Consider the following 26,738-nt stretch of genomic DNA (forward strand, 5'->3'; position numbering starts at 1 on the left):
GAATGCTCTGATAGCATTGCAAAAGCGATCATTGATAAATGGGCCCCTATATATATATATATAGAGAGAGGTATGTATACTTAAGCAAACAACAGGCGTCACTCAGTCAATCAAATTCACAACACAGCGTAGTATTATATGAATGTTTCGAGACCACTTTATTGTCTCATCATCAGGATAAAAGTGTTACAAACATACTGACCTTAATACACCATCACCATATGCAGTGCTGGCTAGCATCAAGAGATGGCCGTTGCCATGGCTACAAAAGTAAACAGAAAGTGCCAAAACTTAAATAATATTAAACAATGCAAATCGGACCATAGAAAACACTAAATACATAGATATAAACACTGATAAATAAGCCTAAATTGTAACAATAATATCTATACACATATACAGCGAGTAAATAGACATAATGTCATAAGAAAGTCACCACGGAATACATGAGATACAGTGTAAATATATAGGATACACTGTAAATATATACACCCATCTGATCTTCAACACTACACTCCATAATCTGAAATAAACCAACCCTACATACTGCTCTATAAATTCTGATCTATAGCAGACATAACAAATCCTAATGAGCACAACTGTCCTTTTAGATGAAACAAAGCAGACCCATGCTCTCGTTAAGTCCTTTAGGTGATGTAGGCCCCCATTTATTAATGAGTTTTATCACCAAAACGAGTGATAAATGTCACTGTGTATGATAAATGGTGCTCCAGCCAATCAGCTCCCAACTGTCAGTTTTCTAACAGTTGACAGTTGGGAGCTGATTGGCTGGAGCACCATTTATCATACACAGTGAAATGCATCACTCGTTTTGAGTGATAAAACTCGTTAATAAAAGAGGCCCATAGTTCCTAATCTATGAATCCATTGCGATTCACACCGCAATAATTTTCCAGCACTGTCACCCCGACGTATTGACTCGGGTATATGATCAATTAAAATAAAGCGATGTGTAGGTAAACCGTGCCTCACTCAAAAAGTGCCTGACAATCGGTTGGTCGCTATGACCACTCTCCAGTGCTGCTTTAATTGCTGAGTGATGTATCGCTATCCTTAATAGTATCGTACACACAGTTTTCTCCTCATACAGTCAGGTGCATAAATATTGGGACATTGACAGAATTTTCATATTTTAGCCTCTATTCACCACCACAATGGCTTTGAAATGAAACAAACAAGATGGGCTTTAACTGCAGACTTTCAGATTTAATTTGAGGGTAATTACATCCAAATCAGGTGAACGGTGTAGGAATTACAACGGTTTCTATATGTGCCTCCCACTTTTTAAGGGGCCAAAAGTAATGGGACTGTCAACTCAAAAGCTATTTCATGGACAGGTGTGGGCTATTCCCTCGTTATTTCAATATCAGTTAAGCAGGTAAAAGGTCTGGAGTTGATTCTAGGTATGACATTTGCATTTGGAATCAGTTCAGTGGCGTCACTAAGGGGGTGCGAGGGGTGCGGGCCGCAACAGGTGTCACCCTCCAAGGGGGTGACACCAAAAGTTGCACACTGATGCCCGCACCCCCCGCCGCCATACTCCCGCACCCACCCCCGCCGCCATACTCCTGCACCCACCCTCGCCGCTTGTAATAAAATCCCTCTCATACAAGGGGCTGCCCTACACTCATCTGCTCCAGCCTGGCTGTCACGATCGGATCAGGCAGCGTTACAGGCACTAGAGTTTGAATGAAAATGGCCGACGGGGGAGCTGCCGCGCATGCCCAGCTGCAGCAGCTCCTACCATAAGCCTTTGCTGAGCCGTCATTCATCACTGACAGCTCCGCCTCAAGCCTGTTTGCAGCCATCCCCGCAGCCATCCAGGACCAGCACCCGCAGCCAGCCAGGACCAGCACCCGCAGCCAGCCAGGACCAGCACCCGCAGCCATCCAGGACCAGCACCCGCAGCCAGCCAGGACCAGCACCCGCAGCCAGCCAGAACCAGCACCCGCAGCCATCCAGGACCAGCACCCGCAGCCAGCCAGGACCAGCACCCGCAGCCAGCCAGGACCAGCACCCGCAGCCATCCAGGACCAGCACCCGCAGCCAGCCAGGACCAGCACCCGCAGCCAGCCAGGACCAGCACCCGCAGCCAGCCAGAACCAGCACCCGCAGCCATCCAGGACCAGCACCCGCAGCCAGCCAGGACCAGCACCCGCAGCCATCCAGGACCAGCACCCGCAGCCAGCCAGGACCAGCACCCGCAGCCAGCCAGGACCAGCAGCGAACAGGAGCATTTGCTGGCATGCCATTCCTGATTGCGAGTGACAGTAAGTGAACATCTGATATAGCATGCCCATTTATAATTATAACATCTATATCTAATATCTATCTGCAGTGTCAGAAAAGTTTTATATATATATATATATATATTAATTATATGTGTATGTATATATATATATATATACACACACACACATATATATATATATATATATATATACACATATATATAATGTGTGTGTATATATATATATATATATGTGTGTATATACGTGTGTGTGTATAATATATACATATATATATATACTTACATACACACACACACACATATATCAGGGGCAAACGCAGGATTTTTAAGGGGGGGGTTTCCATTTATAAAATATATATATATATACACACATATATATCAGGCCCAAACAACCAGTCCCAGCCAGCCCCTGTCGCAGCCAGACAGCCACCCAGCCCCAGATAGCCAGCTCCTGCCCCACACTGCCAGCCTCTGTTCCAGACAGCCAGCCCCAGCCCGATAGGCAGCCTGCCAGCCCCTGCCCCAGTCCAATAGCCAGCCTCCCAGTACCTGCCCCAGACATCCAGCCCCAACTCCACACTTACCTGCTGATTGTAGTAGCTCCTCAGTCAAAAGCCGCGGCTCAAAGACCTCTGCTGTCAGTGGCATAACGTCATGCGCGCCGGCCGCCGGGTCTCACCGTCTCTCTCTCCAAATGAAAAAAACCTATCTTGCATGCTTTACACTGCAGCATAGCGGGCGCGTGGGTCGGGAGCGGCGGTGCCGGTCGTGCGGGCACCCCTCTTTGTCCGGGCCTCCAGTCCAGTCCCTGGTGACCACTGCGCGCTGCTCGGCCACTGTCGGTTCAGCTTTCAGTGTTTCCATGACACTAGGTATGAAAGCACCTGACGCAGAAGCGCTGACAGCTGAACAGGCAGCAGCTGGGCAGCTCCGAGGGTGGCCCGCTGATTATGCAGAGATGAAGACAAGTCTGTCTCTGAAAAAAAAAAAATAGTTGGTCAGGGGGGGGGGTTCTGTGTACTCAGAAACCCCCCCTGCGTGCGCTAGTGTATATATATATATATATATATATATATATATATACACACACACACACTATTCAGGGGAGTATTAAGAGAGGAGGGGGCCCGTGTGCAGAATCTGTCCTAGGCCCCCTCCTCTCTTTCCGGTGGCCGGCAGCACTGAGCCTATTGAGCGCGCAGCAGTAGATTCTGGGCACTAGTCTGTGCGCAGAGTCTAATGTGCATGCACAATACGCTGGGAAAATGCCAGCGGTGGCCAATTAGTGTCAAGGAGGTAGGTTTAAAGCTGAAGACACAGGGCTGGGAAATGGTGAGGCTGAAAGACAGGGGCTGGGGAAGGTGATGAGGGCTGAGGATGAGGTGAAGAGAGCAGAGGACAGTGATAAGGTGCTGGGTGCTCTTGTGAGTGAGAGAGGGAGCGGGACTAAGGGCATGATTCAGACCTGCTCGCTAGGCTGCATTCACACGCAGCCTTAAGGAAAGAAAGTATCCAAATGTCGTGATCGCACAGACATTAGGATGCCTCCTATGTCTTAACGTGCGATCGCCGGGTGAAGTTAGTTGCCCACTTGTGCATTTCATCTCTAGGAAGTGTATGAAAATATTGGTACCATCGGGCGACATCGAACCTGCACGCAGTGCTTGAGGTAGACCTTAGCCTACCCCAAGCACTGCGAGCACCACTGTCTTTATTTCTCTCGTATGACGTGTATGCTGACGCTACATCTTAATTATGCACACCCTTTAAATGGTGTTAAAACGCACTGACACGCCTACGTTCGCACATCCACACCCCCGTTTCCCTTGTCCGTCCCCTGTCACCACCCACAAACGGCCCATTCTGTTACTCAAACTAGCAGGCTGGCTATGTGCTTGAGCGATCGTCTCCCAATTGCAGTGTCTGGTTCGCACACGCGCACTGTGTGTTTTATGCATGCGCAGTTTGCAACAATCGGCCGGCTGCGTTTGAATGCTGCCTAGCAAGCGGGTCTGAATCTCCCCTTAAGTTCCAACCCACTGGTCTGGACTTTCTGGAGCGGCTGGAGGCTCGTCTCCTGAAATTAGCTCCGCAGCTATCGGTGACTTCCCAGAATTTCTATTAGACTGGGTGGGAATCAATGTTTGCTTTATTTTTTCCTGCGGGGGCAATCACTGAATCAATTTTTTCCTGTATAGGTTAATGTGTGTGCTTTTTCCCTGTGGCAGCTGTTGTGTGTTTTTTTTTCTCATAGGGACCAATGTTTTTTTCCTGTCAGGGGCCAATGTGTATTATTTTTTCCTGTGGGGCCAATGTGTTTGTTTTTATTTCTGTGGGGCCAAGTTTTTTCATTCTTGTGTCGTTTTTCTTCTGAGCATGAAACTGCGTTGCACCGTGCATACGTCCCGATGGTGTTTGTACAGAGTTGCAGTACAGATGAAGACGCACGCACCAAGTAGTGTAGTGTATTAGAAATGTGTTGGGCCTTCATAGGTGGTTACAGGAGGAAGGTTAATTAGACGCAGATGTAACTTATACCCCTTTTACACCAGAGCAAAAACCTGGGTTTTTGCTGGGTCTACCCAGGTCGAAGCTCAGTGTAAATGGGTCCCTGAAAAATAACCTGGGTCAAGTGACCCTGCAATCCAACCCAGGATTGGACCCAGGATGGACCCGGGTAATGGGGCAGTGTAAACGGTGCAACCCGGGTTATCTGACCTGGATCATGCCTAAAATGAGCGGATTGGTGGCTGTGGAGCAGTCACCTCCCACTTTTAATGACCTCACAGGTTTAGCAGGGCAGACCTGAGTTCAGTGTGAACAGGGCTGACCTGGGAGTAACCCAGATGAAAGGTGCAGTGTAAATGGGTCTGACCTGGGTCTGACCAGGGTTGGAACCTTGTCCAAAAACCCAGGTCGGACCTGGGTTTTTGGTGGAAAAGAGGTATTAGTATCCACATGTTATATGAGTGACATGGGTCATGTTATTGAAGTGGTCGTGTAGAGAGAGTGAAATTGCTCACACTGGAGGCTATACTCTGATGGATGAGATGCAGGTAACATAAGGCTGGTAAAAGTTTCAATGGTGCCACCGATAGTGACATCTAAAGACGCACAAAGCAAGATTGCAGCATCTGTAGACACTGAAAGTAGGCGTCTCAGTCCTTGTACATTCTGACACATGGATGGGAAGGGCATTGTAGTGGCATTAGCCTAAAGTAGGAGTGTTCCCACCCCTCTTCACAGACCCTGCCCTCATTGGGGCTGCTTCCATAAACTTCCCGGGCTGGTTTTTCATCCCAATCCATCCCTGCCCCCGCTCACCAGTCCGCTCCCCACTACCACCCCCGCTGCGGGGGCGGTGAGGATGGACTGGCACCAGCAGCGTTTTGGTTCAGTTGGTCCTCTTTACCCAGAAAGTAGGGTATGATGTCATCACGCCGGCCTCGTGCCACCTGGCATTCTGGGAGAAGAACTGCAGTGCTGAGTACTGGACTGGTAGGGGGAAAGAGCGTAGAGCTGCGCACCTTGTTCCTGATTTCTTTTTTGGGGGGTGACACCATGAGTTACAGCACCGGGTGACATCAACCCTAGTGACGCCTCTGAATCAGTTGCTGTCGACTCTCAATATGAGATTGAAAGAGCTGTCACTATCAGTGAAGCAAGCCATCATTAGGCTGTTTAATCAAAACAAACCCATCAGAGAGATAGCAAAAACATTAGGTGTGGCCAAATCAACTGTTTGGAACATTCGTAAAAAGAAAGAATGCACCGGAGAACTCAGCAACACCAAAAGACCCGGAAGACCACGGAAAACAACTGTGGTGGATGACAGAAGAATTATTTCCCTGGTGAAGAAAAACCCCTTCACAACAGTTGGCCAAATCAAGAACACTCTCCAGGAGGTAGGTGTATATGTGTCAAAGTCAACAATCAAGAGAAGACTTCACAAGAGTAAATATAGAGGGTTCACCACAAGATGTAAACCATTGGTGAGTCACAAAAACAGAAAGACCAGATTAGAGTTTGCCAAACAATATCTAAAAAAGCCATTACAGTTCTGGAACAACATCCTATGGACAGATGAGACAAAGATCAACTTGTACTAAAGTGATGGGAAGAGAAGAGTATGGAGAAGGAAAGGAACTGCTCATGATCCAAAACATACCACCTCATCAGTGAAGCATGGTGGTGGTAGTGGCATGGCGTGGGCATGTATGGCTGCCAAGGGAACTGGTTCCCTTGTATTTGTTGATGATGTGATTGCTGACAAAAGCAGCAGAATGAATTCTGAAGTGTTTCGGGCAATATTATATGCTCATATTCAGTCAAATGCTTCAGAACTCATTGGACGGCGCTTCACAGTGCAGATGGACAATGACCCAAAGCATACTGCAAAAGCAACCAAAGAGTTTTTTAAGGCTAAAAAGTGGAATGTTATGCAATGGCCAAGTCAATCCCCTGACCTGAATCCGATTGAGTATATGGGAAAGATTTCTGGACTGCACAACCTGACCATATATATGCTACCTGATGAGACTAATTGCAGGCACAGAAACAGACAAATCTCAGGTGCACAACTCCAAATTTCTAGTAATATATATAAATGCAATAAAATTTTGCAATCAATAGAGGTTTTTAGCATAATCATGGCCAAGGTTATGGGCCTACCCACCATATCCAGGTAACCTCTTTCGGGTAGGTCCCTAACATACTAGGGTTCAAATCCAGAGCACAGGACCCCCCAAAACTGGCCCAGCCAAGCTGACCCAGGGCACCACCATAGTAAGAAAAGTGCAGTGTAAAGAGATAGTTAGGAGCAGCTGCAGCTGCATATAAACAATGAAAATAAAAAAGTGATGTACATATATATTAAACACACAGGGCCTGATTCAGACCCACTCGCGAGCGGCTGTCCGCTCGCAAGTGGGTCGATGTTATGCACTGAGCATGCGCACGACGGAGGGAGCTCCGTCGTGCGCATGCGCCAGACGTGACGAGCGAAGGAAAGTCCTTCGCTCATTGTGTCTGATCAAAGGGGGCGTGCTGTCGATGTTGATTGACAGCACGCCCCCTTTGGTGGCCGTGCCGGGGGCGTGCCTCCCTGACGGGGGCGTTCCCACGGGAACGCCTCCCGTCAGAAGCCGGCCCACTGACATCACTAGTGATGTCAGTGGGAGTGATTTTGGCTCTGATAGAGCCAAAATCACTCCGGAGCTTGCGGTTGAAAACCTCAACCGCAGGCTCCGGCTCGCAGTTTCGATGGTCGCGATGGTCACGACCATCGCGGCCATCAAAATGCACGCTCGTATAGGCTGTGGGTGGTGACCCACAGCTATACGAGCGTCCAGGAGGACGCTCCATTTTCATGGAGGGCGGCCCTCATTCAGAGCGTGCGCTCTGCTCAGAGCATACGGCTCTGAATGAGGGCCACAGTGAAGGCTCCTAACTATCTCTTTACACAGTGAAGGCTCCTAACTATAGTAAGGAGAAGCATCTACAGTTATGTCCATAAATATTGGGACATTGACAGAATTTTCATATTTTGGCCTCTATTCACCACCACAATGGCTTTGAAATGAAACAAACAAGATGTGATTTAACTGCAGACTTTCAGATTTAATTTGAGGGTAATTACATCCAAATCAGGTGAACGGTGTAGGAATTACAACGGTTTCTATATGTGCCTCCCACGTTTTAAGGGGCCAAAAGTAATGGGACAAACTAAACAATCCTAAATCTAATTTTCACTTTTTAATACTTTGTTGCAAATCCTTTGCAGGCAATTACAGCCTGAAGTCTGGAACGCATAGACATCACCAGACGCTGGGTTTCATCCCTGGTGATGCTCTGCCAGGCCTCTACTGCAAATGTCTTCAGTTGCTGCTTGTTCTTGGGGCATTTTCCCTTCAGTTTTGTCTCATCAGGTAGCACCTCCCATCATATATATGGTCAGGTTGTGCAGTCCAGAAATCTTTCCCATATACTCAATCGGATTCAGGTCAGGGGATTGACTTGGCCATTGCATAACATTCCACTTTTTAGCCTTAGAAAACTCTTTGGTTGCTTTTGCAGTATGCTTCGTGTCATTGTCCATCTGCACTGTGAAGCGCCGTCCAATGAGTTCTGAAGCATTTGACTGAATATGAGCATATAATATTGCCTGAAACACTTCAGAATTCATTCTGCTGCTTTTGTCAGCAGTCACATCATCAATAAATACAAGGGAAACAGTTCCATTGGCAGCCATACATGCCCACGCCATGACACTACCACCACCATGCTTCACTGATGAGGTGGTATGTTTTGGATCATGAGCAGTTCCTTTCCTTCTCCGTACTCTTCTCTTCCCATCACTCTGGTACAAGTTGATCTTTGTCTCATTTGTCCATAGGATGTTGTTTCAGAACTGTAATGGCTTTTTTAGATGTTGTTTGGCAAACTCTAATCTGGTCTTCCTGTTTATGTGGCTCACCAATGGTTTGCATCTTGTGGTGAACCCTCTGTATTCACTCTTGTGAAGTCTTCTCTTGATTGTTGACTTTGACACATATACATCTACCTCCTGGAGAGTGTTCTTGATTTGGCCAACTGTTGTGAAGAGGTTTTTCTTCACCAGGAAAATAATTCTTCTGTCATCCACCACAGTTGTTTTCCGTGGTCTTCCGGGTCTTTTGGTGTTGCTGAGCTCTCCGATGCATTCTTTCTTTATAAGAATGTTCCAAACAGTTGATTTGGCCACACCTAATGTTTTTGCTATCTCTCTGATGGGTTTGTTTTGATTTTTCAGCCTAATGATGGCTTGCTTCACTGATAGTGATAGCTCTTTGGATCTCATATTGAGAGTCGACAGCAACTGATTCCAAATGCAAATGTCACACCTAGAATCAACTCCAGACCTTTTACCTGCTTAATTGATAATGAAATAACGAGGGAATAGGCCACATCTGTCCATGAAATAGCTTTTGAGTTGATAATCCCATTACTTTTGGCACCTTAAAAAGTGGGAGGCACATATAGAAACCGTTGTAATTCCTACACCGTTCACCTGATTTGGATGTAATTACCCTCAAATTAAATCTGAAAGTCTGTAGTTAAAGCACATCTTGTTTGTTTCATTTCAAAGCCATTGTGGTGGTGAATAGAGGCCAAAATCTGAAAATTCTGTCAATGTCCCAATATTTATGGACCTGACTGTATATACGTGTATATATATATATATATATATATATATATATATATATTAGGGATGTGCGCCGGACCATTTTTGCCGGCTTTTGATTTGGATTTGCCAAACTGCGGTGACTGGCTCTGGATTTGGATTTGGATTTTTTTACAAAAATGTACAAAAAAAGCTAAAATCACATAAATTGGTCTTTTTTTTCTTCCTAGAGTATTATTAACCTCAATAACATTAATTTCCAGTCAATTTAGACCATATCACAGCTTATAATATTGTTTTCAACATTATTGGCCAAAGGTTGCAGTGAGCTGACTGGTTACTAAGCGACAAAACAGCGGCACAACGACACAGACACCACAGTATAAAGCACATCTATGATTCATTGCCACACAGCAGTGGCAGAAATGAAAAGTAGTGCACCCACCCAGTGGGGTACCGCCAGCAGAATCACAGTACTTGTTTACATAGTGGGCTACGGCCCAAGGAGTCACAGTGCACAATCTTATTCACATTACACCGCACATAGGGCCTGATTCACATTACACCATAAAGTGTCTCTTATTTATGTTACGACACACAGTAGTGACCCTTTTACACAATGCCCACAGTAGTGCCCCTTTTACACAATGCCCACAGTAGCGGTGTCCCTTACACAATGCCCCCAGTAGTGGTGCCACCTATGCAGTCCCCTTAGTAGTAGGGTCCCCTATGCAGTGCCCCCAGTAGAATGCCCCCCAGTAGTATGCCCCCCATTAGCAGGCCCCCCCCAGTAGTATGCCCCCCATTAGCATGCCACCCAGTAGTATGCCCCCCATTAGCAGGCCCCCCCAGCAGTATGCCCCCCATTAGCAGCCCCCCCAGTAGTATGGCCCCCCCAGTAGTATGCCCCCCCCCAGTAGTAGGCTGCCCCAGTAGTAGCCCCCCTGTAGTATGGCCCCCCTGTAGTATGGCCCCCCCAGTAGTAGTATGCCCCCCCCAGTAGTAGTAAGCCCCCCCAGTAGTATGCCCCCCCCTGTAGTATGGCCCCCCCAGTAGTATAGCCCCCCCCAGTAGCAGGCCCCTCAGTAGTATGGACCCCCAGTAGCAGACCCCCCCAGTAGTATAGCCCCCCCAGTAGCAGACCCCCCCAGTAGTATAGACCCCCCCAGTAGTATAGCCCCCCCCAGTAGCAGGCCCCCCTAGTAGTATGGCCCCCCGCACCCCCAGTCGCAGATCCCCCCCAGTAGCAGCCCCCCCCCCAGTAGCGCTCCCGGCATTTGCACAAGTTAAAAAAAAAAACTTACCTGTATCCCCGCTCCCGCGCCGTCCGCTCTGCTGTCAAACGCTGAGGAGGGAGCCGGAAGACGGAACTCATGTGTGAGCTCCAGCCAGCTCCCTCCGTACAGCAGCCAATGAGAGTCTGTGTGACTCTCATTGGCTGCTGTAACAAACACACAGCTGCCGCTGGCGGCTGTGTGTTTGTGTCTGTGTAGGGCAGAGCGCTATCACAGCGCTCTGCCCTACACAATAGGAGCCCTGATGTCGGATTCTCTAGTGAGAATCCGACATCAGGCGGCCGCGGGACGGGGAGTCAGACTCGGATCCCCAATGTTCGGAGCGGTTCGGATTCCACAGAATCTGAACCGCTCATCTCTAATATATATATATGGCTGAAGATAGAACTTAAAGTACTGAAATGTTCCTTTATTTCCCTGGTGGTTTGTGTGGTTTTTTATAAGGGAGTGCTGCACCTTAGCTGCATATTCAATCCTTTTTGTGCAGGCACCCCTGCAGGATATGTATCGTTTTTTGGAGTGCCAGACCTCTTGAACTGTATATATATATTTACATATTTATAGTTATATATATACACACACACACACACACATATATATATATATATATACATATATATATTTATATATATATATATATATATATATATATATATATATAGTACCAGTCAAAAGTTTGGACACACCTTCTCATTCAATGGTTTTTATTTATTTCATTTATTTACAACAAAGTAGATTAATACTGAAGACATCAAAACTATGAAAGAACACATATGGAATTATGTTTTAAACAAAAAAGTGTTAAACAAATCAAAATATGTTTTATATTTTAGATTCCTCAAAGTATCCCCCTTTTGCTTGGTTGACAGCTTTGTACACTCTTGGCATTCTCTAAAAGAAAAGTTCCTTTGAGCCTAATTCCATTTATGCCTCTATACGAACACAACACGCATGCTCAGGGCCGGATTTACAATGGGGCGGGTGGAGCTACAGCTCCAGGCCTCCCATTGAAAATAGGCCCACAGGATACGCTATGGTGCAGACAGGAAAAATAATGTTTTTCCTGTCACCACCACCAACAACCCAGTTCACTCACCTCCCGGCCGCCCATTACCACCTAACAGCTCATTGATAAATATCACCCTCTCCTCTGAGCTGGTCAGTCGGCCCAAAGCTCCGCCCACTTTCGGCCCGCCGAAGCCCCGCCCCCAAGTAATATGAAGCTTCGCCCCCTATACTGTCCTAGTCCTACTCCAATGCTGAGGCTCCTAACTACAGAAGGGAGCCAGCCAGGCATGTCATGATCACACAGGTCAGTGTAATATCTGACCCCTGAGTATATGTGTGTGTATATATAATATATATATATATATATATATATATATATATATATATATATTATTTTTCATTTTATGTTTGTAATTTTATTTCATTGCATTTTTTTCTAAATAGATTATCTATCTATATTCACATATAGGTTTGAAGGTGGGTACAGGAGCATATATATATATATATATATATATATATATATATATATATATATATAAAAATATATATATAATGTAATATGGGCCTGAGTCAGACTTGGGAATAGAGAGGGGTTAAAATGGAAAATAAGAGGAATGGAAATGATAGTAATATTGAAGATAAAGGAGAAATGTGGAGAGATGTTTAAAGATGGATAGTGGCATTAAAGAGGATGCCGAGCCAAGTGGTATATGTATCAATTATCAGATTTTACACAATTTCTTATCATAGCTATTCGGGGCAATAAATTGTATACTTATTCCCTTCCCACTCCTTGTCTTCCCATTCTCTGTGTGTGTCTCTGATCCCTCTCTATGTGCGCCTGTCTCTGTCACCCTCTGTTTGTTAGGTTCAGTGGCGGTTCTAGGGGCGGGCAAGCAGGGCTATTGCACTGCGGCATAATGTGTAAGGGACATTACTGCGTGGCATAATGTGTAAGTGGCATTGCTTACTGTGGCATAATGTGTGAAGGGCATTACTATATCATAATGTGTAAGGGACATTACTTAGTGTGGCATAATGTTTAAGTGGCATTACTGTGTGTGGCATAATGTGTAAGGGACATTACTGCATGGCATAATGTGTAAGTGGCATTGCTTACTGTGGCATAATGTGTGAAGGGCATTACTATATCATAATGTTTAAGTGTCATTACTGTGTGTGGCATAATGTGTAAGTGTCATTACTGCGTGGCATAATGTGCTATAAGAGGCACTACTACAGTGTTGCATAATGTTTATAAGGAGTACTACTGTATGGCATAACGTGAATAAGCTCTGAGTGGCATAATGTGAACGGGCTCTGTGTGGCATAACGTACATACTCCGGCTGCGCATATTGCCAAATTGTGCTGCTGTTCCCTATCCCTCCCAGTCACCCAGAAAGCTGGCGGTGCTGGGCATGATGTTGTCACTCATGGCATTCTGGGAGCAGCCACGGGAGATGATAGAGCAGTAGCACACTGCAGCAGCACAACCACTGTCTGCTGGGCATGCCCTCTAGAGTAATGAACAGGGGGCATGTCGCAAAGCCACACCCCTTTTGGGAGCGCGCGCTGAAGAATGCCCCATTTTATTTTTTGTGGGGGGAGCGCCAAAGGGAACGTGGGGCGGGACTGTGCGATCATGTCATCGTGGCCACGCCCCTGCTTCAAAATGCAGAGATTACAGGCATTTTGCAATCGGGGGCGGGGCCACGATGACTCGCTTCATTGCAAATTGTGTCATTGTCTCTCCCGGACGGCCAATCACAGGGCAGAGCGAACGGCGGGGGGGAGCGAACTGTAAGGGGGTGCGGGTGAGTTGCGGCGGCTGTGAGACTTACCCACTCTTCCGGGGGGGCTGGATCGCCACCCGATTTTCGGGAGGCTCTCAACCATCCTGGGAAAGTAGGCAAGTATACACTTACCTATGATTGTATTATGTCACACAATAGTGTCCTCAGTTAATATTATTCCAATAAAACTGGATTGTGGAGCTCATTCAGAGCCGCTCGCTAGATGCGATTGCTCGCGTCCAGCGAATACAAATTCGGCATTAGCACGCCCACTTTGGCTGTGCGAGTGATCGCTCTGTGTATGCAGACACCCATTAACGAATGTTGAGACGCCTACTAGCGCACGTCATCTCCAGGAAGTGTTTTAAAACATTGGTACATCGAGGACCATCGGAAGGGATCGCAACGCTTGTGGTTGCCTTACCCTACCGCAAGCACTGCGAGGACTTCAGTGTAAAAAACAGGCATGTGACGTGTACTATGACGCTGCCTGTTAATTATGCATGCCTTTGAAACGGCGTTGCAACACTCAGGCACGCCTGCGTTCGCACCTCCACTCCCCTGTTATTAGTGTCCTGCCCGATACCACCCACAAACGGCCTCTCCTGTCACTCATTTCACTGGGCTGTCTTTGCTTGCGGTTTGCGATCGCACAGAGTATTTCACGCATGCGCAGAACGTAGCATGCGCGTTCGCATACCATCGGGCCGCTTGCGAGCGCACAGCTCTGAATGAGCTGCCTTGTTTTATACAGTGCTCTCTCTTGTGAGCCATTGAGTGACTCCATCACTGACACTGCTATCTCATTTTAGTTCTGGTGTCACTGGTAATTTTGGAAATGGTGTCCATCATTAGGGTGTTGCTGGACACACCCTGGAGCCTATGGGCCTGATTCAGATTTGTACGCTTATAGCATCGCTGCTACGCCTTTGGATACAGTAGCGATGATAACATATGCTAATGCTGCAGGAGGAGTCCGCAGAAAAGAGACGCCCTATGACGGCATCGCAGATCCGAGGGCTGCGTCCAAAGACGCAGCATCGGATCACATCGGCCGCAGTCATCGCCCAATTGAGTAAGTCTAAGCTTACTCAGAAATGAGCAACGCAACTCCTCTGCCGGGGCTGGGAAAGACACAGACCCTGACCTCTGCACTCCCACAAAATGGAGATGACACGCCTCTGTTAAGGGGAACGATCCCCGTTGCTGCCCATTCCACGCCCTCAAGCGGCCTCAGTCTGTCAGTCAGGCTGCGGTGTCCAGAACACGGTGACCGAAGTCACAGTGGCATCACGGCACATGCGCACTGTGGCTCCGGCGATTGTGCAGTCCCCCAAACATTGGCCAACTGTGACCAATAGGGGACTCCATATAACTCTGAATCAGGCCCTATGTGCGCAACACTGTGGTACTACCATGCTCTATCACTTAAACTCACCCTTCACAGTATCATTATTCTTTGTCTGCAGTACTTATACTACACCCAACGTCCCTGTTAGCTTAAAAAACAATGTATCGACCATTTTTGGGGTCGACACTTTGACCCTGTTGACCTTCGGTGTTCACCTTCAGTTTGTCAACCTTTGTCCCTTTTGACCTATTTGTCTAGTATCTGGTGTCTATCTAGACATTGTCGACCTTTTAACAGTCTATCTATAGCCCGGATACCATGCAGAGCCTGATGCAGAGTGTGAAGTCTGTCTGGCATATATTGTTCAAATGAAACATGTACGGAAAAAGTTTATATTGTATCTTTTCCACTTACTATTACACAAAAACCAATACTCTCTCAAAAATCTGACAGACCGCAGACAAAAGCAGGGCTTGCTTTATTATCACACAGTACATGTAGCTAGCAGCTCTGTCTCTCATCCACAAGATGGCTCACACGTAACAGAATGCCACAGCAAACACTTGGCCAGGAACCACAGCGCAGTCAGGGCTCATGGGTTTGTGCATATTAAAATATTGGTTGTTGATTATGGTTGATACATAGCCTACACTTAATGTTCCCATATGTCCTGGATTTCGCAAGACAGTTGCCTTTCTTCTACTAAAGTTTCTAAATCACGTTGCATATTTTAGCACAATGAGCCCCATAATGCACCCACTTTAACAGCATATGAGGAATCCCTTTTATTGGTTTGCTTTATTTCTACTTTATTTGTTTTATATTATATACAACCCAAAGTAAGAGTGGCTTTTATGTCCCGCTCACATGGGTGTTCCGATTTGTAATCTAAAATATTATGAGAGATCTATCCAAAAGAAGGTAACCAAAACAGATTCATTTCTTTAACACCTTCATAGCTCATGATGATTGAGCAGATTCAAAAACGGGGACATCCTGGAGCTGAGGATATGTTAGGCACAGATGTATTCACCATTATGAAACACACTTAAAGTATGAAAATGTGTTTTTTCTTTTACCATGGTGCATGCATATTAACAAGGCCGCCGAGAGCCGCGTTGGGCCCAGGTGACAGGGGGCGAATCGGCGCTGCGCGCTGGGGAGGGGGGCGCTGTGTGTCCCTCAGCCCAGCACACAGCCAATGGGGGGCGCGAACAGCGTGATCGCTCCCTCCATAGGCATAGTAGACTGCTACGGCTGCTGCTTTAGCAGCCACAAGCAGTCTCCCAGTGCAGCCCAGCACAAAGCAGCGTGTGCTGTGCTGTTGTGACGTAAGAGGGAGGGGGGAGCGGTGCCGGACCCAGGCCCCCGCCCGGCCCCGCCAGCAAGCCCAGGCCCGGGTAATTAGTACCTGCTGCACATCCCTCTCGGCGCCCCTGCATATTAATAGGCGATTTTCACTGGCTGATAGGGGGATCCTTGGATGCACCAAATACTGAACACTACAAAAGCAGAGTTGCAGGGTTAAATAATAATAAATATGCATCTCTTAATTGCTGTCTGTGTTAGGCCCATAGATCAGCACAGCTGAACGGAAAGATCTGTAACCACAGGATTCTGGGAAAACTATTAAGCTAAATGAATGAATGAGAATGTTGTTATTGAGCCAATAGAAACATACATCTTTTTTTCTACATTTGATTTTCATTGAAATTTTCGGCAGTATAGTAGAGGAAATGTTTCTGAAGTGTTCTCAAAAATCTGATGGTGCTCAGCAATTCCCCTCCTTTCTGTCTGGCATATGTGTCCTTTAACGAGCAGAACATTAGGGTTTCTATTGCAAAACAGAGGCCAGGGCTATCCAGCTGGAAACTTGCTGTTTACATTTGTAGCATTACTTTTCAGAATGTAATAAACATAATGCACATGTTAGTCATTTTTAAGAAGTGTGTCCAACTGTATCTTTCCGTCTGTGACTGCTGAGAAGCCATATGATTTCCGCGCTCCGCCTTTCTATCGAACTGTTTGTATGTAAAACTCACCACCTTTGCTCCCACTTGGCTGAGTCCCTCTCCTGACACATTGTAATCTGCACTGTTGGTCTTCATGTTTCTATTGGGCCACCAAAATGGAGGACTGACTCATAGACCTATGTCTGCCCCACCTCCTGCCCTCATTATCGCAGTTTTAGGCCTTTTAGAATGAAGGATTTGGATTGCATTCTACACACTTGTTATGCCCTTCATTGGAGGGACCCAATAGAAACATTAAATAGCACGAAAATTGGGATCCGAAGAGCAGAGACTCCATATTTCAAAAAAATTTAAGAGTTTACTTTAGAATTCTTTTAATTGAAAATTAGCCTTTAATAAAGTGTATTAATTTTGAGATAAGTGCCTTACAAAAGTACAGATGTAGCCACGCTCATCGTTGCCGCGATGCATGCGCACGGGCACACTCATCGCGGCATAGTGTAGAACTCGCCAGGCTGTGACTCGTTGCAGCAGGTTTCTCCAGTGAAGTCTATGGCATGTGCACGCCATAGTCTCGTGCACACTAGTCGCGCCATATCGTGGCAACGATGAGCGTGGCTACATCTGTATGAATAAATATTGGCATATAGAATATTGTAAACTCCTTGGAATGTAGCGTAGTAACAGTAGTACTTAAAAAGGGGATGTAGTTAGCACACTGGCGGATGGGATGTGCCGGTCTAAATCCCGATGTTGCAAGCCCGACACAGGACTTAAGATAGGCATCGAAACACTGACGGCTATCTTAATGCCAACACCGGAATACAGACAGACGCCATCCCAAATGAGGTATGCCGGGGGTGTCTTAGCTGTCAGGCGCGGGGGGGGGGAGTGATAGGTTTAGGCAACATAGCAGGGTTAGGTTTTGGGGGGGAGGTTAGGGTTAGGCACCACTGGGGGAGGGTTAGGGTTAGGCACAAAGGGGGGAGACTTGGGGTTAGGGTGCAGGGTGGGGAGAGTTAGTGTTAGGCTACGAGAAGGGAGGGTTAGGGGGAGAAGGGGGAGGCTTAGCATACTTACCCGACCCCTGTTGGGATACCAACCATCGGGATGCCACTGTCGGTATTTTGACAGTAGGCATCTTGACTGCCAGTATTACATAGCCATTCCCTTATAAAGTATTTACACACTCTTTTTGCCATTTTTTAGATTTTAGTGTCACCCTAGGAACAAAATGGATGTCTTTGTGAATTTTTTAATGATAAGCCTGACAGTGCCTCTCAGTTTAAATGTTTACAATGATTCTTCTACTCTTCCACACTGCTTGATTCTTTTTAATAACCTTGTCTCAGATATGCTTAAAATGTTCTTGAACTTCACGAAGAACCATAAGTAACACACTAAAAAGTTTTGGGGCCTCTCACAGCTATGAATAATTATTTTTTAAAAAACACATTTTAGTTGTATAGTGATAGCCTCCAATTAATCAATTAAGTAACCTCTATAGACAACTGAATGCACCAGTCTTTATTTAGGTGTACTGTATCTTATTTTATTTTGTGATCAGTTAAGAAAATAATTTTAATTTTTACTTATGTATTTTAACAGATTATTGTATGTTAATCAATGGGAAGAATTAATGAAAAAACATTATTCCGTAATGTGAGCAAATAAATGTGAAAAATGCCAATGGCAGTAATGAACACATTTTATAGTCTGTATTGCTGACAAACTAATTTATTTAGTCAGGTGCTTCTTAAGTTATACCATGTAGCTCCACATATAGTTGATGATGAAATATGCTCACATTTGAATGCATAAAGGTTCTTTGCAGTAAAACCACAAGATATAGGAGACTATTTTCCAAAGGCTGAGGAAATAATTACAATTTTATCACCAATTTACCATTTCTTCCTGTTTCCACCGTTGTTGGGGAATATTCTACATAGCTGTACTAATATTTTGAAGACCTGTGTAGCAGTAACATTAAGATACGCTCCTGTACTTCAGCGCTGTGCAATACTTTCTGGTTGCCTGTGTCAGTAATGCTGGCCACAGACTGTGAGATAAATCTCACCACCAGACAGACAGACAGACCAATTATCTGACGTGGCCATACACTGTCAAATAGTTGGTCTCTCTGTCTTCTGGTGAGTATATCCACTGTCAGATCTGAGCATCAGTTAAGCTACCTACACACTATACCAGTGGTTCCCAAATGTTATCAAATCACGGTCCCTAGAGTATCAGCATTTCTTCCATGGCACCCCTGGGCCAAAAGTTTCTTATTGAGAAATTCAACAAAAATGAAATGAAGTAAATTGTGCTTATATGTCACCCTTAGGGTCAGTTATGATGTGGTTGACAGGGCTGCTTTTCTTTTTGTCCACAAATTTTTTGAATGACATCCGTTAGCACTGGTTTTGCCTGTCACACTAACTAAAAATCATTTTATTTGGCATTGGACCACCAACCCGACCACGGCACCCAGTTTGGGAACCACTGCACTATACAATTATTGGGCCGAGTGGCGAATAATTGGGTGATCGGCCTCATTTACAGTATAGTGCAGTGGTTCCCAAACTGTGTGCCGTGGCACCCTGGGGTGCCTCAGGGCACTTGTAGGGGTGTCTCAGGTTGGTGGTCCAGTACGAAATAAAATGATTTTTAGTCAGTGTGATAGGCAAAACCAGTGCTAATGGCTGCCAATCAAAACATATGTGGACAAAAAAGCACAGTCCTTTACAACCACCACATTACGGAACCTAAGGGCGACATATAAGCACAATTTACTTAAATTCATTTTTGCTGAATTTCTCAATAAGAAACTTTTGGCCCAGGAGTGCCATGGAAAAATTGTTGATACTCTAGGGTGCCGTGATTAGAAAAAGTTTGGGAACCACTGGTATAGTGTGATCATTTCAGCATTTCACTGATGAAACAGTTAGGAAACATCCACAAATATGTTCTCCTGTCACTGTCATCCTCCTTGCGGGCACACATATACAAAATGAGTGTGGTGTGGTGAAAAATCTGTAGGGCCTAAGAAAAAATTGCATAATGTGTAGTACAAGTATTGGGGCCTTCAATTTGCCAAAAAATCGCCCCATTTCTCGTCCTGATCAAAAAATCTGACAGTGTGTAGCTAGCTTAATCACATCAATTGGGCATGTTGAAAGATTTCTCATGCCCAACTGAGCGATAATTGGTGCTTGATCACTGCCATATATTGTGCAAACATCGGCCCAGTGAAAACTATGATTACTATGCAGTCTGTATGAACACTAAAACAATCCAACAAATCTAACAAAGACAGGTAGACTATAGAAATACAAATATAGCATACAGAGCCATACTTGAAAACTCTCCCTGATTGTCAGGGAGACTCCCTGAAATAGCAGCAATCTCCCTGACTCCCCGAAAAGCCTAGAAATCTCCCTGATTGCACCTTACCCCCATTATGTTACTGTTATATACAAAAAAACAGAGATATATACTTTTAAATAGAATCTTTAGTATCATTTTCCTGCATTGCTTATAAGGCACAATGGAGGAGATGTATGAAGCGTTGAAGCGGCATCAGCGCACGTTATGAGCGCTGATACCGCTTCGCCCTGATGTATGGGCTTCGCGGATAGCCTGGGCAATGTATGAACGGTCAGTTCGCCTGAACTGCCGCTGCTGCGGTGGGTGCCGGCTCCAGGGCTGCACGCGGGATCTCGCGATACTTGCGAGATCCCGCGCATGCTCAGTGGGGCCGGCTGGGGCTGAGACACGGCAGATCAGCACTAGGCTGATGCACTGTGTACTCAGACAGGGATCGCCGGAGTGGGGAGTTAACACTCCCCAGCTCCGGCCGATGAGATGTTCATACATCTCATCGGTAATGCTTCCTGCTTCGGCCCGGGAGGACGGACGGCGGAGCGGATGGCTGCGGCAGCGGGGATTCAGGTGAGTTTTTATTTTTATTTTCATTATTTGTGTCTACTGGGGGGGACCACTAATGGGGGCACTAAAGGGGGGGACTACTACTTGGGGACCTACAAGGGGGGGACAACTACTAGGGGCACTGCATAGGGGGAAACTACTGGGGGCACTGCATAGGAGGGGAGACCTCCACTGGGGGCATTACAAGGGGGGACTACTACTAGGGACACTACAAGGGGTGAACTACTACTAGGGGCACTACAAGGGAGGGACTACTACTAGGGGCACTACAAGGGGAGGGGACTACTACTAGGGGCACTGCATGGGGGGGAAGACTACCACTGGGTGTACTGCATGGGGGGGACTACTACTGGGGGCACTATATAAGGAGCACTGCATAGGGAGTACCATTACTGGGGGCACTATATAAGGGGCTTACTACTGGGGGCATAAGGGGCACTGCACAGGGGGAACAACTACTGGGGGCAGTGTATAAGGGGCACTGCATGGGGGGAAACACTACTGGGGGCACTACTGGAGGCCTGCATAAGGGGGACCTCTCCTGGGGCAAAAGGGGCACTGCATATGGGCACCAGTACAGGGGGCATTGCATAGGGGCTCAACTACAGTGGGCACTGCATATGGGCACCGCTACAGGGGGCACTTCATATGGGCACCACAACAGGGGGAATTGCATATGTGTACCACTATAGGGGTCACTGCATATGGGCACCACTACAGGGGGCTGCCCATAATCTTTAGTTTTACTTCTCTTTACTTTAATCCCATATGGACCCGTCTCCTCCCTGGAACACTCTAGGGGGGGGGAGGGGCACCGTAGCACACACGTGCTCCGGGCAGCCTGGCTACACCCTACCCCTCTGGCTATAATACATCTCCCCCAGTGATCCCTATGGCTACAGTATATGCATTCTATGAAAAGTTTCAGTGTGTTTTCATCATAAATTGATCTTACTAACTGCTTTGGGGCTCAATTACATTTGTTTTAAAATCAATTTTATGACACGCCACTCAGATATAGTAGTACACGCTCACTTTAACGCGCGATCATTGCTTTCACAATCTTCCTGAAATGCTTTTTCAAAATTAGTCAAGTATGTACAGAGCCTAAATGCATGGTGGGACCTAGCGTATATGTAATGGTTTATCTCACCCACCTCTACCAAAACTACACATATAGGGGGGATTCAATTAGCCGTGAGTTAGCCAAAAATGGCTTAACGCAGATTAAAAACCCGTGGCTGTGACCTTTTCCTGTTTTCTATTACAAATCTGTGTACAGTTAACATAGCTCTCAATGGGGGTTAATGCAGATTTTGGTTCACAGCTCCAGACTAGGTGAAGTGTAGAGGAAAATCCTTACCTTAATGTAAAAATGACAGCACATAGAGCAGTACGCCACGGACACCCCTTTCAATGAATAATAATGTAATTAGAGGTTTTTAAGTAAAAAAATAAAGACTTGTCATTTTTCATGTCATTTTCTCTAAAAAGTAAAAAATTGGGATAAAGATGTTGGACATGCATGTTGAGGTGTTATATTGATGGGAAAGAGGTTTTCAGACTTGTAGATGGGAGTTACAAGGGTTATTTGAAACATTTTTACAAACTTGCATTTACTCACTTAAAAAATTATTATACAGACATTTTACTTCCTATAATTTTTGCTAAAAGTTCTAAAAAATTACTGCAGAATTAACATGTGACATACAGTACGTGACTTGCTGTTTCTAAATGAATTGCACAGGTATCGTGAGCGTGTTTCATGAAAATATTCCGCAAAATGAGTGTAATGTTAGCCCACAAGTACAGAGCATGGAACACGCAGCTAATCTCCCTCATAAATTAATTGAGCGTAAGTTTAAGAATCCCTTTAATCACTGAAATGTACATAGGACTGCTGCAGTTTTCCAATTTCTGTAGAAACCAAGACGGTGAACTTTATTACACTTCTCTATTATTCTTGATCTTTGTCAAGATTTTAGTAGTCTTTTACATATTAGGAATGTGAAATGAACACAAGTCATTTTCAACCAGAGTGATTGTAACTATGTTTATTTTAAGGGCTTGTAATTCACTATTTACTACACTAGAGAAGAGTCAAGAAGCCATTGAAATTACAAATGAGGATCACAAAATACAGGTACTGTTTGATATGTAATCACAACCACAAACCTTAATGGCCGCGATTCAATTCAATGCGATGTTGAATAGCCCTGGGAGGGAGCACCCGAAGCTTTTCAATTCAGCGCGATGTTTGGTCCGACTAAAGGATTTCTTCTCGCACTCTTCTGAGGGTGCGAGGAGAAATCCAACAACAGTGCCGGCCGCGCGGCTGTTTTATGGCTTAGCGCGGTTCTAACAGCCTCACAGCCTCCACTTTAGTCGGAGAATGCCGGTTCACGCGACTTAACCTGGGTGTTTAGTCGTGAGAACCGGCATTCTCTGACTAAAATCATTCTCTGACTTAACAGTGCTCTGAATTGAATAGCTCCAGGAGCTCCCTCCCAGGGCTATCAAGCATTGCGTTGACTGAATCGCATCCAATGACAGTAAAAAAAAAATTTTTGGTTACATTGTTTTGTGTAGAGCATTGGAAGACACCGGTAGATAACCTGGGTTCCTTAACTTAGCCCTCCACAGGCTGGCATCGCTTGCTGGGTCTTGTAGTTAAACAATTGCTGGTGAGTCACAGGTTTGATGTTTGGGGTAAAAAAGTCTCATGTTTGTTCCATGTGCTATACAAATATGTTGCACAAGACACACATTAGAAATGCTGACTGCGGAGGCAATAGAAAGCTATGAGACAGTTATTGGATTTGGGGTTAGATGTACTAAGCCTTGGAGAGATAAGGTGGAGAGAGAAAAAGTACCAACCAATCAGCCCCTGTCATTTTTCAAACACAGCATGTAACATGACAGGAGCTGATTGGTTGGTACATTATCTGCCTCCGCAAATTTCTCTCTCCAAGGCTCAGTACATCCCCCTTTCAGTCTAGCACCATTTCAGTACAACTAATGTTTACGTGGCTTAGAAGTGTCTGAATGACCAATAGTGGTGAAGTAACTAATAACTACTGCTCTGACCTCACTGCTATGCCATTTGTTGGACACTAAAAAGCCTGTATTTATTGCATTATAATTGTAAGTTAATTTAAGAAAAATTTTTACAAAAACAATTATCAGGAACTTTTGGGATTTCATCATTAGAAAAAGTTTCAGGATCCTTACTATACACAAACCAGTCCACTAGTTTTTTTTTTTTTAAATAATGAATACAGTGATTTCAATTGTGCCATTTTCTTACCATAATGAGTGAAATGTTAAACGTTATCTAATTTCTCATTGCAGTATGTGAATCCTGCTTTTGAAAGTATGATGGGTTATCAGAAGGATGAACTATATGGAAAAGAATTAATTGAAGTGCCTACTAATGAAAAAAAATCAGATTTCATAGATAATATCAATTCTTGTATTAAAACAGGAAAGGTAAGTGACAATGTATGTTCAAGCAAACAATGTAGACTATACACAATACCTAAGTAGGGGATGTAGTTATGAGACCGGGGGGCGCGATGTCTCTGTTCTCAATACCGACAGGGAAATCCCGACAAGGGACTTAAGATAGGCGTTGAAATACCGACGCCTATCTTAATCCCGACACCAGCACGCCAGCCCGAACGAGGTAAGTCCGGGGCGCCCTTAGCGTTAGTGTTAGGTTCAGGGAGCGTAGCTGGGTAAAGGGTAGGTTTTGGGGGGGGAGGTTAGCGTTAGGCACCTCTAGGAGGTAGGGTTAGTATTAGGCACCACTGGGGGGAGGGTTAGTATTAGGCACCACTGGGGGGAGGGTTAGGGTTAGGCACTAAGGGGGGAGTGTTAGGTTTAGGCACTGACGGGGAGGGTTAGGGTTAAGCTACAAGAAGGGAGGGTTAGGGGGAGTAGGGGGTAAGGGTAAGTATACTTACCCGACCCCTGTCGGGATACCAACCGTAGGGATGCCGTTGTTGGTATTCTGACAGGAGGCATACAGACAGCCGGCATTACATACCCATTCTCCTAAGTAGTGCTAATGGCCCTTTGTATGTATCAGGCAGTTAATAAACAATGAATGAAAACAAGCTAAAGATTGTATACCAAAATACCACACAAAAGGATTATATTAAACCACACTGTTTCTATTTGGAAGATTAAGTAATTTTTAGCTACATTCACTTATTTCAAACAAATGTGTGAAAACATGTTCTTATCTCTAGCAACCGACCATATCCTAGCAGTGCTGGTCACAAATGGAAGTGCGTGTCTGCTGGTGGTTATCATGTCAGTTTCATGATTATTCTGTAAACTAATATAAATGTCCCTCCTGATTTATGAATTTATAATGATACTATATGACTTGTAATAGATGTATTTTATATATTTTTTTCTCTTTATACCATCTCACATTCACTTGCTGAGTTAGTAAGCTATAGAGTCACTGCTCTAACTTCTGCTTGGACGTCGTAATGTGTTGATGAATCTGTCTTTAATTTTTAGACAATTAAGCTCAAATCACATAATCTGTGCTACATCTAGCTTTATTTTATAATTATACTTACAAATAAACTGACTGAGCAAATCACATCAGTTAATTGCAGAAAGAAAAAAAACAAATCAGCTACATTGTTCATATAAAATACTATTGAAGCTATCTATCCCCATCTCTTACGGGCAGGGCCCTCTTCCCTCATTCTTCCCTCCTAGCACTCTCCTTGCCACTGTTCCTGTCTATCACCACAAACTCCTGCCTGCCCGGGTACAGGTTCATTAAGTGCTGAAATACTTCCTATTCCCCTGTTACAACTTATCACTACTTGCTTTTTCTACCCATATTGGAACACTCTACCCTACCCTTCACTTCCTCCATACTCCACCCGGTCTTTGGTTGTATGATTGTGTGAAATTATTATCTTATTTATTGATATATAATTGTGTTGTTTAATCGTTGTAAGGGGCTGTGGACACTTTGGGGTGCCATGTAAATAAAAGATATCAGACACCTCCTTGCTGCATCTGCGATCACAGCGCTGCGACCGTGATCGCAACCTGGGATCATCATCACAGCGCGATGGTTGCTCCTTTGGCCAGGGATGCTAAAGCTTACCATAGCCTGGTCGGTTCCTGTTCACTTGCGAGGCCAGGAAATCTGCAGCCACCAACGCAGACCCTGGCCTCATCCCTCCCGGATAACTGGGACAACACACCCCCGTTTCCCGGAACTGTGACCAGCCACTCCACCGCTCCGCCTCCCAAACATTGCCGCATGTCAATCATGCGGCTTGGGAGGGTCATCAGGCGAGATCGCAGGACCCGTTCTGCACATGCGCAGACCACTCACCATCGGAGATGTACGCTAACCATCGGGTTAGCTAGCGTACATCTCTGAATCAGGCCCAAAGTGTTCATTGTGCCTCAGACCATTGCTGACTACTTAATTCTCATCAAGGGGATAAGAGAATCGCACAGTCCTTGAGGTGTTTTGAAAATTACACGTTTATCGGAAACAGCAGCAATTGTTTTAATCAAATAGAAATGTACTTTTTTGTAGAGGCGCAAATAGTGCTTGTGTTTGTCTACCTTCCGAGGCACTAAATATTTGCGCAGCACAGCTTAATATGCAAGTGATATTATTTAACATATGTATGATATAATTTTGACTTTGTTTGGTGCCTAATTCCAATATTACCCCTGATTCACATTTGGGAATAGAGTAAGACTGCATACACACAGGACGATTCGCTCCATGAGCGATATCGTCCCGTGTGTCCTTGGCAGGGGTGTGCTCAGTGTCGTTAACGTTAACGACACTGAGCAGAAACACTGAACGATATCAGGAACGATATCGTTCAGTGCCGGGCTCCCCCCCCTCATCCCTGAGCATTCTACAACCTGACAATAT

General features: G+C 45.4%; 1 protein-coding gene across 3 annotated transcripts in view; it reads left to right on the top strand.

Moving 5' to 3' along the window:
- PDE8A (phosphodiesterase 8A) overlaps window positions 1-26,738 on the top strand; it is a 391,617-nt gene that overhangs the window by 305,662 nt on the left and 59,217 nt on the right. For all 3 annotated transcript variants that reach the window (XM_088472833.1, XM_088472831.1, XM_088472832.1), the window contains exons 7-8: window positions 22,868-22,946; window positions 24,155-24,292. In XM_088472833.1, the coding sequence (XP_088328959.1) occupies window positions 22,868-22,946; window positions 24,155-24,292 (217 nt within the window). The remainder of the gene's footprint in view (window positions 1-22,867; window positions 22,947-24,154; window positions 24,293-26,738) is intronic.

The sequence above is a fragment of the Taudactylus pleione genome, unplaced genomic scaffold, assembly GCF_031769625.1.
Source record: "Taudactylus pleione unplaced genomic scaffold, aTauple2 ptg000129l, whole genome shotgun sequence".
Lineage (NCBI taxonomy): Eukaryota > Metazoa > Chordata > Amphibia > Anura > Myobatrachidae > Taudactylus > Taudactylus pleione.